Source organism: Mastigoproctus giganteus, chromosome 2, assembly GCF_048544385.1.
Source record: "Mastigoproctus giganteus isolate SK-2022 chromosome 2, ASM4854438v1, whole genome shotgun sequence".
Lineage (NCBI taxonomy): Eukaryota > Metazoa > Arthropoda > Arachnida > Uropygi > Thelyphonidae > Mastigoproctus > Mastigoproctus giganteus.
The window spans coordinates 99,160,559-99,174,621 of NC_143576.1; the positions used below are offsets into that span (position 1 = coordinate 99,160,559).

General features: G+C 36.1%; 1 protein-coding gene across 1 annotated transcript in view; it reads right to left on the reverse strand.

Moving 5' to 3' along the window:
- Nucleotides 1–5,443: 5,443 nt before the first annotated feature.
- The window catches only part of LOC150089458 (uncharacterized), a 48,564-nt gene continuing 39,944 nt past the window's right edge, over nucleotides 5,444–14,063 (reverse strand). Inside the window, exons 5-6 of the mRNA XM_090368607.1 lie at nucleotides 10,670–10,739; nucleotides 5,444–5,990 (exon numbers count right to left, since the gene is read on the reverse strand). Of these exons, the coding sequence (XP_090224733.1) occupies nucleotides 5,844–5,990; nucleotides 10,670–10,739 (217 nt within the window). The 3' untranslated portion in view covers nucleotides 5,444–5,843. The remainder of the gene's footprint in view (nucleotides 5,991–10,669; nucleotides 10,740–14,063) is intronic.

Genomic DNA, 14,063 nt, shown 5'->3' on the forward strand with positions numbered 1-14,063 from the left:
CACATATAAGCATCACAAAGCACTAGAAGTGATGTGCCATTGTGCATATGAGTTCAAAATACACCCAAGTGCTGTGCCATAATGCATATGAGCTGTCATTCTTAAGTGGTCAATAAACAAGAGCCATAAAAAAAAAGTACGTCACATGAAATTAATAACTTCTCAAATATTGGCATTGTGGCTAAACTCTTTGCAGTAATGATTGGTTTTTGTTTATAGATTTGACACAGTTTTTATTTATTCTTTGCTGGTGTTGATGCTAATTTATGTATATGAATAAACTTTTTATAAAATTTTAAGATTTGATCTGATTTACAGCTCAGCACAAAAGTAAGTGTTCACTTTTAGCTATGAATTCCAAACTTATTTTTCAACAATTACGAATTTTCAGAATGCTGAGGTGTCAGAATGTTGATATTTTTCAATATTCTGAAAAATACAGCACATTGGATACACTCTCAAATATAGGCAGCAGCAAATGTGTAATCTACTTACACTTTGCATCAAAAACATGTCATTCCCTTTGGCCGTATCATGTCCTGCTACAGGTGACTCTGCAAACATTCTACAAGTAGCGTATATTATACAGTCCTGATTTGTAGCTTAACTCCCTCAATAGTTTACCTCCCAATGTCAAAGCATTCCCACTATTCCAAACTTGCTGCTTTGCGGTACAGTGTAACACATGATTTTAGTTTAAATTTAAATACTATACTAAACTAAGGTGTGCAGTTACAATAACAATGATGCACTGTTCCCATTTTAGGTGATAGTACACATACTGTGAAATAAAATTATATTACGCATTATGTTACAAAATCAAGTTATAAAGTCACATTGATGTTAAAAAAAATTCATAATATATATATACTTAATAAAAGCACTTCTAATACTAATTATACTCCTTCAGAATTACATAAGTGTAGAAAGTTTCTTATAATTCAACTATGCTTATCACTATTATTATCTAGGTAATGATGAATTATCTACTATATCTATTTGCTTGTTAATTTATTCTACTTATACAATCAATATCAAGCTAAAGCATAGACTTTTATTGTACTTCAGCTTAATGTAAAGAAGGATTAATACAAATCATATGAGCTATGAACTGCATTGATTATATGTTTTGCATAACATATTGACTTGATATCTATAGTTCTGTTTGTTAAACATTAGACAACACTCTCTTAAGTTGTTAAAATTGGAGGAACAAAGTATGCGCACACTTGTGATAGATTACATATGTTATTTGTTAGAAAAACTGAGTTGGGACAGAAACCTTTTCTCTCTCTCACACACAAGCCAAAACATTATGCCACCTACCTAATATGATGGGTCCTCCACGTGCAACCAAAACAGCTCATACCCTGTGAGGCATGGATGCTACAAGATTTCTAAATGTGTCTTGTGGTATCTGGTACCAACACGTAACCAGCAGATCTTTTAACTCCTGTAGGGTCAGTGATTTAGATGCTACAGATCAAAGTTGCTGTTCCAGCACAAACCACAGATGCTCGATGGAATTGATGTCTGGGGAATTTGGAGGCCAGGGCAATACCCGGACATCTTCCTCATGTTCTGCGAACCAGTCTCGAACAATCTGGGCGGTGTGGTATGGTGCATTATCCTGCTGACAGATGGCACTGCCAGAGAGGAAGGCCGATGCCACGAAAGGGTGTACCTGGCCAGCAATGATGTTTAGGTTTGTTATGTTTGTTATTTGGTTTTTAGGAGCATTAGCAACTAAGGCCATATTGCTCCGGGGATATGTGGTGGTCATTCCCTGACCTTTCTGCATCCTCCATATTTGGTGGTGATGGGCTCGAATCCCGGTCTAATCAAGACACGCGTGATATGCTATGCTACGCACTGCTGCTCCTTCCCACCTAGCTACAGAGGCGCCGATGTTTAGGTAGGTGGTAGACGTCAGAGTGCCCGGCACATGGATGACTGGACCCAGGGTATCCCTGTAGAGCATCACCCAAAGCATGACACCGGCTCGTTGCCAACTGGGCTAGCTGGGTGAGTAAAGTGCCTGCCTGGTAACCCAAGGTCGTGGGTTCAAATCCCGCCTCGGGCTTGGATCAGAGTAGAAATTGCAAAAACCTTGGGAGGTGCAATATGGCCACAGAAGCCGATGCGCCAACAACTAACAAAAAAAAAAAAAAACTGGCTTGTTTTCGTCCCACAGTGCATCCAGGCACCATCACTTCCCCAGGTAAACAATGCACACGTACCTGGCTGTCCACATGGTGCAACAGGAAACCATGATTCATCGGACTAGACAACCTTCCAATCACTCAAGGTCCAGTTTCGATGCTCGCATGCCCATTGTAGGTGCTGCTGCCTGTGAACCATGGTTAGGATGGGCACTCCGAGAAGCCTGCAGCTACACAGCCCCATTTTCAGCAGGGTTCAAAGTACTGTGTGTTGTGACACATTACTCCCATCACCAGCATTCCAATTACCAGTGAGTTGAGCCACAGTTGCCACGTACCATCCAGGAAGCCTTCGCTCACCTTCAGCATCGATGAGCCGTGGTTGTCCAACACCTCGCCGGCAGTTCATGGGTTTCCCCTCCTCAGACCACTTTTGGTAGGTACTAACCATGGCTGACCATGAGCATCCCACCAACTGTGCCATTTTGGATATGCTCTGACCCAGTCAGCTGGCCATTACAATTTGGCCTTTGCCAAACTCGCTTAAGTCCGCTGCCTTTCCCATCTGAAGTACAAGAGTAACACCAATTAACGGAACTTAATATCAGGTGTTTTATATACCATGTCCTGACCTGCACACGTGCCATCGTTCACCTGCAATTGCTTCGATTTGCATAACAACTTGCTGGTCAATGTTTTTGCTCATCAATGTGTATACACACACACATACATACACAGCGACTCCCCGACTTACATAAGGGTTGCATTCTACAGAACTCTACGTAAGTCGGAATTTTCCTAAATACTTATGCAGCACTTGCAAATTTGATTGAAGCAAAAAAGAAATGTTCAACGAACATGTAAACAGAATTATTTTTTCAATTTTTTTTTTTTTTTATCTCATGCACAGGAAAAATTACAAAAGTGTACAAAATTACAAAAATTTCAAAATTATAAAATTATAAAGAGAGGAGACAAGGCATAATGTCAGCACGTTTTACCTTTTGAGCATCATTGCCAGAATTAACTCTCCAGCTGATAAACACATGCTGCTGCAGAAGTTGACAGCTGTGGAGATTTAGAAGGGGCTTTTCCAACACGTCAAAATTTCTCTGCAGCTGCAGAATCACCTTTGGAGATATTAAAGAACCACTCTGTTTCTAAAACATTAAAGTATGTGGCTGCTTCACCACATTAATGTTTTGGAAACCAGCACGATGCTTGAACCTATTAAATCACCCATTGCTTGCCATGAACTTGGATTGGGGTTCACCGTACGTATCCTTAATATCTTCATAAACACTTCTTGCTTTTGCTTGAATGGCCATTAGACTAAGGGGCACTTGCTTCTGAATCTGATTTGCCATCTATATTATTAATATCATTTTCATCTTCAATATAGCACCTGAATGCTGTATTGTGATCACTGTTGATCTTAAATGTGTTGATCCTTTAACATGTTCTTTTATACGTGCACCGTCCCTTAAAATAGTATTCACTGTTGAAGCAGCGAGATCTAATTCAAGGCAATAGATGACAAACTTTGTAATGCTTCATAATTCTTAATTAATCTCTAAATCAATTTTGTTTCATTTCCTAGCACTGCCAGTACTTGCACTTTTCATTGGTCCCTTTCCCATTGTAATAAGTAAATAGGAATGAAGAGAAGATTCTGAAAATTTATTTGTTTTTTATATGATTGAAAATTTCAGTGAAGGGGAACTCATTTTGCCATAATACCTTAACTTAAAAACCTGCAGAATTCCAGTTATCAGTATTATTGCAAATGCATTAAGATCGAGTTTACTACCCATTTGTAATAGATTGCGCTAACAGAAAAAGCCCAATAAACCGGAAAGTGCAAATTATTTTTATTGTCTTATGGTCGTGACCTCCAGAAATGTGCATTAGAAAAATATCACAAAGGCATTCAAAACTGATTCTTATAACGGTAAATATGATAATGATGAAAGTGTAGTGCAATTTCCATTATAAAAATGACCTTTTAGAGAGATACATAACTTAGTTATATAGGGAAAATTTCAACTTCCGAGGTCTCGGAACGAATTACCAAAAAAAAAAAGTGTTATTGGGTTCACATTACGATATTTTCGCAATACTTCCATTTATTCCTACAGGATGCAAAATCTTTCCACGATTAAGTTTGCTGGCCAGTGCAAACTTAAAAAATTAAGTTTTCACCGGCCAGCAAAAACTTACAAAGTCGAATTTCCGTAAGTAGAGTATTACTTAAGCCGGGGAGTGGCTATATTCAGTTTTGATCTAATATAAAGTGAGTTTTCTATAGATTAAAAATTATTTGCTATAGAAGACTTAAAAAGGCTGATCTTAGTACATTTTGTTGAATGAAGTAACAAGCAAAAGCTTAAGTTTTAAAGCTGTTAAAGTTAAAAGGCCTTGCCACCATTTATTTGTATTATTGTGAAACAGAATATGTGGCACAACTAAGTGACTAGGAAATTGAATTAATCATCTTATTTAATATGGAAGAAATATTTAAACCTACTATTAACATGGATAATTTAAGAATGATAAAGCCCAACCAATTAAGTTTTGCTAAACACAAATTAGACAAACTTTTACTGAGAGAGAGGTAATGATTTATTCCATCCATTTCACCACTTTAAATATAATGAGCAAATTTACTGAAATTAGAGAACTTCATTCCTTTCTCAAAACGTAAATTTTGAAAAAGGAATGATATTCTCATCACATATATTTCCTTGGTCATCAAAATATCATTTATTTTTTATCTATGTTATATTTTGGTGTTATTCTTTAAACTTCTAGAAACTCCTTATTTGCAATTCACAAAAGAATATTAAGTACTACTTATATTATTCTTATATTGATGCAATGATAGTATGGATCAGAGCTGTAATACTCAATATGTTCTACGTTGATAATGATATTAGTAAATAAATAAGAGGAGTTTACCTCAATATAGTACGTGGAACACTTCCGAATACGGAAGTGTTCCACGTACTATATTGAGGTAAACTCCTCTTATTTATTTACTAATTGATGCAATGAAAACAATGGTGGCAAAAGTCTTGCCTACCTTACCAGATAAACACAACTAATAGCCGAACTACTAATTTGATACAATGCACTGTGCAGCAAATGGAAAACGAGACTGATGCTGTAAAAAAATAATGATCCATGTATGAGTCAACATTAAATAAGTTTTTAGGTGTTTAAATTTTTGTAGTGCTATACATTATTATAAGACATTGAAACAATTAGAAAAAAAAACTGAATCATTAGTTGGACAAATGTTTAATAATATTTCACATTTTCATTGTTTAAGATAGCACACAGCAGAAGACAAAACAGTCCTTAAAACAGTCTCTCTCTCTCTCTCTCTCTCTCTCTCTCTCTCTCTCTCTCTCTCTCTCTCTTGCAACTGTATGTACTATCATAAATCTGCCTATATTTTAACTACTTTCTTCCTAGGTTTTCACACAGTTCAGAGTATGCTAACTATGTACATCTGAATCAAACTTTTCAGAACTCCTTCAGTTATGACAAATCTGCTCTACACTGATTTATGTATTACGACAGTGTAAACTGTAACAAAAATCTACAACCTGTAAATTGCTATTATAGATGAATATTTTACTAGTGATACATGTAATTACTTCAGATCTGATTCTATGGTTATGGATTTGGTACACTAGGAAGCTTTAACATGATAATAGATTCTGCTGTACTAACTTCTGAAGGCTGTAACAATACACTTAGTAAAAAAGCAAGAGTTGTTGCTACCGTCTCATGCTTCTTCACATAATCTTCATCCGGTATCATCTATAAAAATTGAGAAACAAAATTATATATTTATCAAATCTATACTTAGCAAGGTATATAATTAAAATACAGTAAATTTAAAAGTTATAAAAATAATAGCTAACAACACATTACTATGTAGACAAATATTAGTAGAAGTAGAGAAAGGTACAATTAATTGATGTGCCAAAGTTTTGCTGACTTAAAATGAGTAACAGACTTTTTTATTTTTTTATTTGATAATTTTTTATTTTTTTTACTTGAATGAAACAAAATTCATTGAAATACTGCTCTGTAGAATGCAGAGCATAACTACAAATCCACTAGAAGATAGCTATGTGCTTTCCTTGTCAAAAGATGGTGCTTAATGCTGCCTTGTTTGTAATGTCTGCCTATTTTTAAATATGACCAATGTACTGCATGACAATCATCATTCCAGGAGCTACAGCCAATGGTTCAAAGCTCAAATCACAAGACTCCCAAAACAGTGACGGTACTCCTACCAAACTTCACAGCTAAGATGACATTCCCTGGGCAGACTCAAACACAGCCATTATAATATCAATAAGGCTGTGTACTGTGATTCTTCACTCCATAACACTGCTTTCCAAAAGCAAAGTTCCATGAACCAATTTGGATTTAATAATTGTTGTTAACAGTGAGGGTGGCATTTTATTAAATTGTTAACAAGAAAGGGCACTGTTTTGATTCATATTTTTGAACTTCTGACTATTGGCAATGTAATTTTTATTAATTTTTATATTAGCATTAGCATGGACACATGATGCAAGAAAGCAAGATTATATAGCATCAGCCAAAAAAAAAAGAAAACCCTTCTCATTTCACCCATCCACTCACTCCAAATGTTTCTCTAGTTCTACAACAGATGGAAGTTTGGTCCAGCAATCAACCACCCCCTGGCTAAAGGCAAACTTCTGCACATCTATCCTACAACTGTCTTTCCTCAATTTGAATTTATGCCTCTCAGGCAATTATTCTGAGCAAGAGGAAGAATCACACCAGCATTGAGTATGCTCAAACCATTCAAGGCTTTATACACCTCAATCAGTTCGCCTCGCAGGTGCTTAGTCTCCAGACACTGTAATTTCCAAAACTTAAGCCTTTCTTTGGAAGAGCAACCCTTTGTTCCATTCACTATCCTGTTGCCCTTCTCTGTACTCATTCCAGGAGCTCTACATCCTTCTTAAAATGAGGTCTCCAGACCTGTATACAGTACTCAAGGTGTGACCTGACCATTGCCTTATACAAGGGGATAATCACCTCCTTATCCCTGCTAGAAAAATTCCTGTATATCACTGACAAGACACCATGAGCTACTCTTGCAGACTGACTGCACTGCTCAGAAAACTTCCTATCTGACTACACAATTACCCATAGGTCCTTTTCATTCTCTACCACTGTCAGTGTAGTACCACAGTTCATACACTGCTCTAGGATTACTGCTTCCAATTGCAGTACTTTAAATTTGTCAATATTAAACTTCATTTGCCACCTCTCAGCCTATCTGCTCAACTTTTCTAGATCCTGTTGCAGCAGCGTACTGTCATTAACAACCCTGCCAACCTTCATATTGTCTGCAAACTTGGACGTTAAGCCTGATATACCATCATCAATATCATTAATAAATACAGAAAACAACAATGGATCCAACACTGAACTCTGGGGGGACTCCACTAATAACATCAGTCCACAAAGAGCAGTGTCCACTGATGACCACTCTGTCTTCTCCCACTCAACCATCCCTTTATCCAATGCCACACTGCTCCAATTTGTGCAGCAGTATCAAAAGCCTTTCTAAGGTCCAAATATATGATATCAAAATTATTACCTGCATCCAGTTCCTTTGTGACCACATCATAGTATCGAACCAAATTGGTCAGACAAGGCTTTCCCTTAACAAAACCATGCTGTGTTCGAGCTATAATTGAAGTCTTGTCTAGATGATCCTGCAGTGCTTCTTTAACCAGTGCCTCCACTGATTTTCCTGGAACAGAAGTTAAACTTACAGCTCTGTAATTACTTGTGTCGCCCTTTGATCCTCCTTTGTGAATTGGGGTCACATTTGCACATCTCCAGTCCATGGGTACCCCCCTCCCCCTGAGTCCAAGGAAGCTCTCATAATTATGGCTAAGGGTTTGCTTACATCCTTTGCTACCTCCTTTAATATAACTGGATAGATTCCATCCACCCCAAGTGCCTTATGTTTATCTTTAACAATTTCTCCTCCACTTTGCTCTCAGTTATTACAAAATCATCTGGCTTACTGCCACAGTTTAATTCACCTCTGGCATTCCTCTCCTTGAACAATTCCTCCTGTGTGAATGTAGATGCAAAATACTCATTTAGTTTGTTAGCTACCTGAGCAGGATCATCAACAGTTGAACCATCGATGTCAAGTGGACCAATCTGATTCATCCCCTTCCTTCTAGAGTTTACATAATTAAAGAACTCTTTGCTGTTTTTCTTTTTGGCATCCTTTGCCAAAGATTTCTCGTAATCTGCCTAACCTGCTTTGTGACTTGGTTACAGACCAGCTTATATCTATCATAGGCGTCCGTGTCACCCATTAATTTATATGTATCCCATGCATTTTTCTTCTCTGCCACATGTCTCATTAGTTCATCTGACATCCATTTAGGTCTAAACCTTGAACAATGTTATTCTTAGTTGGCATGAAAAGCCTAGCTTCCAAGATTAATTCTTTGAATGCTTCCCTTTTGAATTTGCATGTTGGTAACATAATCAGTTGGCCCCACCATATAGAATTTAATTAATTATTCCTTTATTAATTTTATTAATATTAATTAAATCTTTACTGTTTTCTAAAAGGAGAGAACATGTCATCCCTGGGCTGTATTGTTTATATTGTCCTGGAAATAAAAAATCTGCAGAACCAAATTTGCTTAATTCGTGGCAAGCTTTCTGCAGGTGTTTTATTACAGCCATAATCATTACTCTTGCCTTTCTAACTATATACTGTATAGTGTTTAATATTTTAGTAAGTAAAGGAGACAGGCACATACTGTATCAAAGGTTTCCAAACATTTTGTTCACAATTCACTTTTATCTGATGTTTAAGAGTAAAATCTACCAACCATATAAGTATCTGTATTGGTCAGAAAAACAAATAACTCTGAAAACTGGCTCATCTCCCATCTCATATTTCCAAGATAAATAGATACATGCACTGAAGGTGTTGCAATATTGCAGAAAACTTTTCCACAGCTGGCAAAGAAACTGTTTGCTGATTGCACAAAAGGAAACAGGCAAATCTAAAAACCATAACTTTTGTTCCTAAAACAGGTATGAAAAATTGCCCCATACATTATTTAGTTTGTTTATTTTTTTCTCCTTATTTTATTCTTTTTTTTTTTAAAACAGAATATTACTCGAATGATATTGTATTTAATTGCTTTGGTAATTTCATGTGTGCCAAGTTTTGATAAACAGCCTAAGGGATAAAAGAATAAGAATAAAATAACGTAATTAATAAAAATAAGTATCACAAAGAAATATTATCAAAAGTAAACAGATGTAATGACAACATATTCTTCCTTTATTTGTGCTTGAATTTTGACATTTCATGTTTGGTTAAATTTATTATCCAAAAAGCAGAAAATCTATCTCCAGGCCCAAGGTTGCCAAATTTCAGACATTATAATTGTGGTGGCAAATGCAGCAAGGAATCAAGCATATATAGCATTAAAAAAAAAAAAAAAAAAGCTACCTACCACTTCAGGAACACCAGGTGGAAATTTTTTCCAACAATCAATTACTCTTGGTGGCTGAAGCAAATTTTTATACATCTATACTGCATTCACCCATCATCAATTTAAATTTATGTCCCCTTATTTGTTGTCCAAGAGAAAGAATAAGGATGGCAGACAATAGTGCTCAGCCAACAATGAGCCATCCAACTTTTGTGGAGGGTGTACAGGCTCAAATGCAAAATGTGTACGAGTGAGCACATGCTAGCTGTGAAAGATTTTCGATATATGGCTATGAGAAAATTACTTTGGATTTGATTGAAATGTCATATTGCCCCCATGCATAATTAATTGTCATTATAGAGTCAAAGTGTCTTATAATAAGAGATTAGAAAAAAAAACTCAATTTTAATGGAATCTCGTCATGGCCAAATTACAGGTTAAGGGTAAAGTAAACAAGAGGACAGGATAATGAAATAAATATGGTGTACAGAAGTACTACATTACCCAAGTCTAGATTTTCCAAATGCACTCTGCATCAAATATGTCAATTAAAACTATTGCCTGCTAACACACAAAGTATAACAAAAAGGTAAGTCAAGTAACAGTAAGTTACACTTACTGTTACTTTTCCACATGTTGTTTTCAAAAATCTGAAGAATAAAAAAAATAATAAATAATAATAACAATAAAATGTGCCAAGTCATAATAACGATGTTTAAAATTAAACTAGAGATGTATATTTGCAAAAGCATTCAAGAGAAATATTACATTATGGGTAGTATGAGAATTCCACTATACTATGCAGTAAAAATGCTCATTACAGAAGACCTCTTGTATTAATTTAAAGATGGTGAATCTTCTTATCTAGGAAAAACTAGTATTAGGTCCAATGCAATTCACTTCCATCACTGCTTTCTGTGTTCAATTTTTTAATGCAAGAATATAATAAACATGACATGAAAAACTTACTTTATCACACACATGCTTGTAGACAAGTCCGTCAGAGCCGACGTGAAATATAGAAAACCCATCGATAAATCTATTAGAAACAAAAATCGAATATTACTGCTGTTTTTCTAATACTGACTTATAATAGTATGCTATGCGAACGCTATTAAAACTATTACAGAGATTCTTAGTTGAAATGTCAAAAATTCCACCTTGAAACAAATTAAGACTATCTGGTTATCTGCAAAACTGACAAAACTTTTCCACATATATTGTGGCAACGTTTTTTAATTATTGTTATAATTCTCTCATTATCTACAAGATTACTCAACACGAATATTTCATACAAATGGTGAACATTGTTGTGACACAAAATTTATTAAACGTAAAGTAGCCAATAACAAATCCAGACTGCTATATCTGCAACCTGACCAGCAGACAAATTAAGGAGTACTGTGCTTTAGGATTAAATTCTGCAAAGTTGTTCTTGTCTGTTTCTGATTTTCACATTAAGTTTCCTGTTACAACTAGGCACAATCATTTTATTTATTTTTTTTTTTTTTGTTGGAACCCAAACAGTATTAACTTTGTAGTCAGATAAATAATAAAATCTTATCTTTCTAGAGCTGACATTTGCTTAACTAAAGAATACTTTAAGGAATTAAAGAATCATTTTCATTTAAAGAATTTAAAATTAAAGAACACCCATGCTGAAATAAGAGACAGCAGGATTAGATACATACAAGTTAACCAGGTTAATCTAAATGCAATTTAAGTTTACCTCTGTTTAATAAACTGAAGAACCCATAAAAAAAATAAAAAATAATTCAAACATCACATGGAGAGTAAAATGCTGAATAAGAAATTTTAATAACCAAAAATCAGTAGTAACCATTTCCTAAGCCAATGACAAAACAGCTTTTACAGTGCTGACTACACTTTATTTCTCTGACTACACTATAGTGTAGTCAGAGAAATAAAATCATAAGAATGGAAGTGTGCATTTGCTAACCGAAATAACAAATATGCTTGTTATAGATGATCTGGAAGGGAATCCTGATTTACATTTTGCATTAGGCTGGAACCTTGTAACCCTGATACACACCAAGTTTGCAAGATTCCAGCCTAAAGCAAAAATCCATTATCCTGCTAGCAGATGCATAAAAAAAAACATCAGTGAGATTTTTCTATTATGTATATGTCCTCTAGAAATTAGCATGCAGTGCCAACCTGTAGATGCACTGTAATACTTTTGTATTTGGGGGGGGGGGGAGGAACAAGAGATAGTTTAAAATAATGCATTTTAAAATTTTATTATTTATTGTAACACTATACTGCATAATAACAAGTAATATCTATAGTAACAGCAGTTTTGCTAACATCATCATCATGAACTTGATCTGGCTTAGGTCTTTTAAGACCTGTTCCATTGTAGCTTTTTTTTTTTTTTTTTTTTTTTGTTAGTTGTTGGCGCATCAGCTTCTGTGGCCATAATGCACCTCCCAAAGTTTTTGCACTACTCTGAACCAAGCATGAGGCAGGATTCAAACCAGTGACCTTTGGGTTGCCAGGCAGGCACTTTACCCACCCGGCTAGCTCAGTCGGCATTGTAGCTCTTGGAGGTGGTCTTGATCTCACCATCACTGTCTTGATCAGCCCACATCTCTCTTGCCTGTAGGTTTGTAGTTAAATGCTAATTTTTGGATCTGGTTTGATTTCATTCATTTATGTAAGTGATTCATTTTTTCTGATACTGTGTTACTGTCATCTACTATATTATCTACTTTTAATTTCTGATGAATTTCTTTGATGGTCTAGCCTTGTAATGCCTAATAATTTAAGAAATCTCATTTGTGCTGCTTCTAGTTTTTGTGCATCTTTCTTATTTATTATCCACTGTAGAAGAGGGCTGATTTTGAAGTGCTGTTGTGCAATCATAATTTTGTTTCAGTTGTCATTTGTTTTTCAAAGTGGCGTTTCATCGTTCCGTTCATTTTGTTATATTTTTGTAGTTTAGTGTGGATGTGATGTCTTTCCCTTCATTTGATATTAAATTTCCCAAATAGGTGAAATCAGATATTTGTTCTATTGTTTTGTCATCAATAACAATTTTGACTAATGTTTTTTCCACATATCCCATTGATTTTGTTATTGCGGTGCAGATCTTCATCTCATACTTTTTGCCTGCTTTATTCAGTTCATTAACAGCTATCTGTAGTTCATCGGCCAAAACTTGAGGGTCAGCATATTATGTTAAGTGAAAATCTCAGGACTACAAAATTAGCAAAATTGAAGCTAGATCAAAGATTGGACTAACACTGAGTTGGATAGCATGAGAAAGACAAGGATAATGATTACCAAGAGCTGCCAACACCACCCGAAGTCGGCCGTGACTGACAATAGCTTGGAAAGAAGGAGGAAGGAGCCTGATAGACCTCATCGAGGTACCAGAAAACAGCGATAAAAAACCTTAAGATTACTTCCAGAAAAAGACAGCAGCACTCTACCAGGCCATAAGGAAGACAGACAAGTGGCATACCCCACTCAACCTAAGCAAGGAGTCCCCCTCCCACCCAGATGACACAAACGAAGCTAGAAAGGTGGGCAAAGACACTCCAATGACCTCCATCAACATCATTTAATAAAATGACTTCTGATGCATGGCTCACGAGCGGGACACTCCCCTCAAGACTGAAGGATTCATGCTCACCATCTAAGCCCAGGTAATCAACACCAGAAACCATAGAAAATACATCACCAAGGAGCCTGAAGTGTCAGATGACATGTCAACCCAAGGTCTAAGTGCTAGATGAGGCAGAGAGTGGCATCATCTAATGTCGCTCCTATAACTACCACCCACCACTGGATGCCAAAGCTAAAATCCACCTCCATAGCTGGATGAAGATAAGAAACAGAAATATTAAAATACAGCATTGAGTGTGGTACTGGATAAAGTCACTTGCATTCAGGCCTTAAGCAGAGGGGTCTGCTTGAAACATTGGAGACAGTCTCCCGCTGACAACAGGGGAGCAAGTGCTGCTGTCTCCTGTATGGCTATCAAAACTGAAGGGCAAGCCCAACCAAGTGGAACTGCTTCCTGCGCAACTGCACTAGTGACCACCCCAGGAAGGAAGAAGCCAATACATGAAGTGGAGCACTAAAATGAATACATTTATCACACAAGCATAGTACGAAATAACAAAATGAGAGACAGACACGAAAACATACAGGACTGCATACAAAGTGGTTGGATCATTTCCCAACTGTTCAGGTCACCAAGCAGTAAATGGCAGATGAAAGCCAAACCATCAACAAGAACCTGACAGCTCCTGAAATCTTGGAAAAAATCAAGCAGGATATGAGTGACCAACTACAAAGAACAACGAATACAGACACAATGGAACCAGAACTGGAG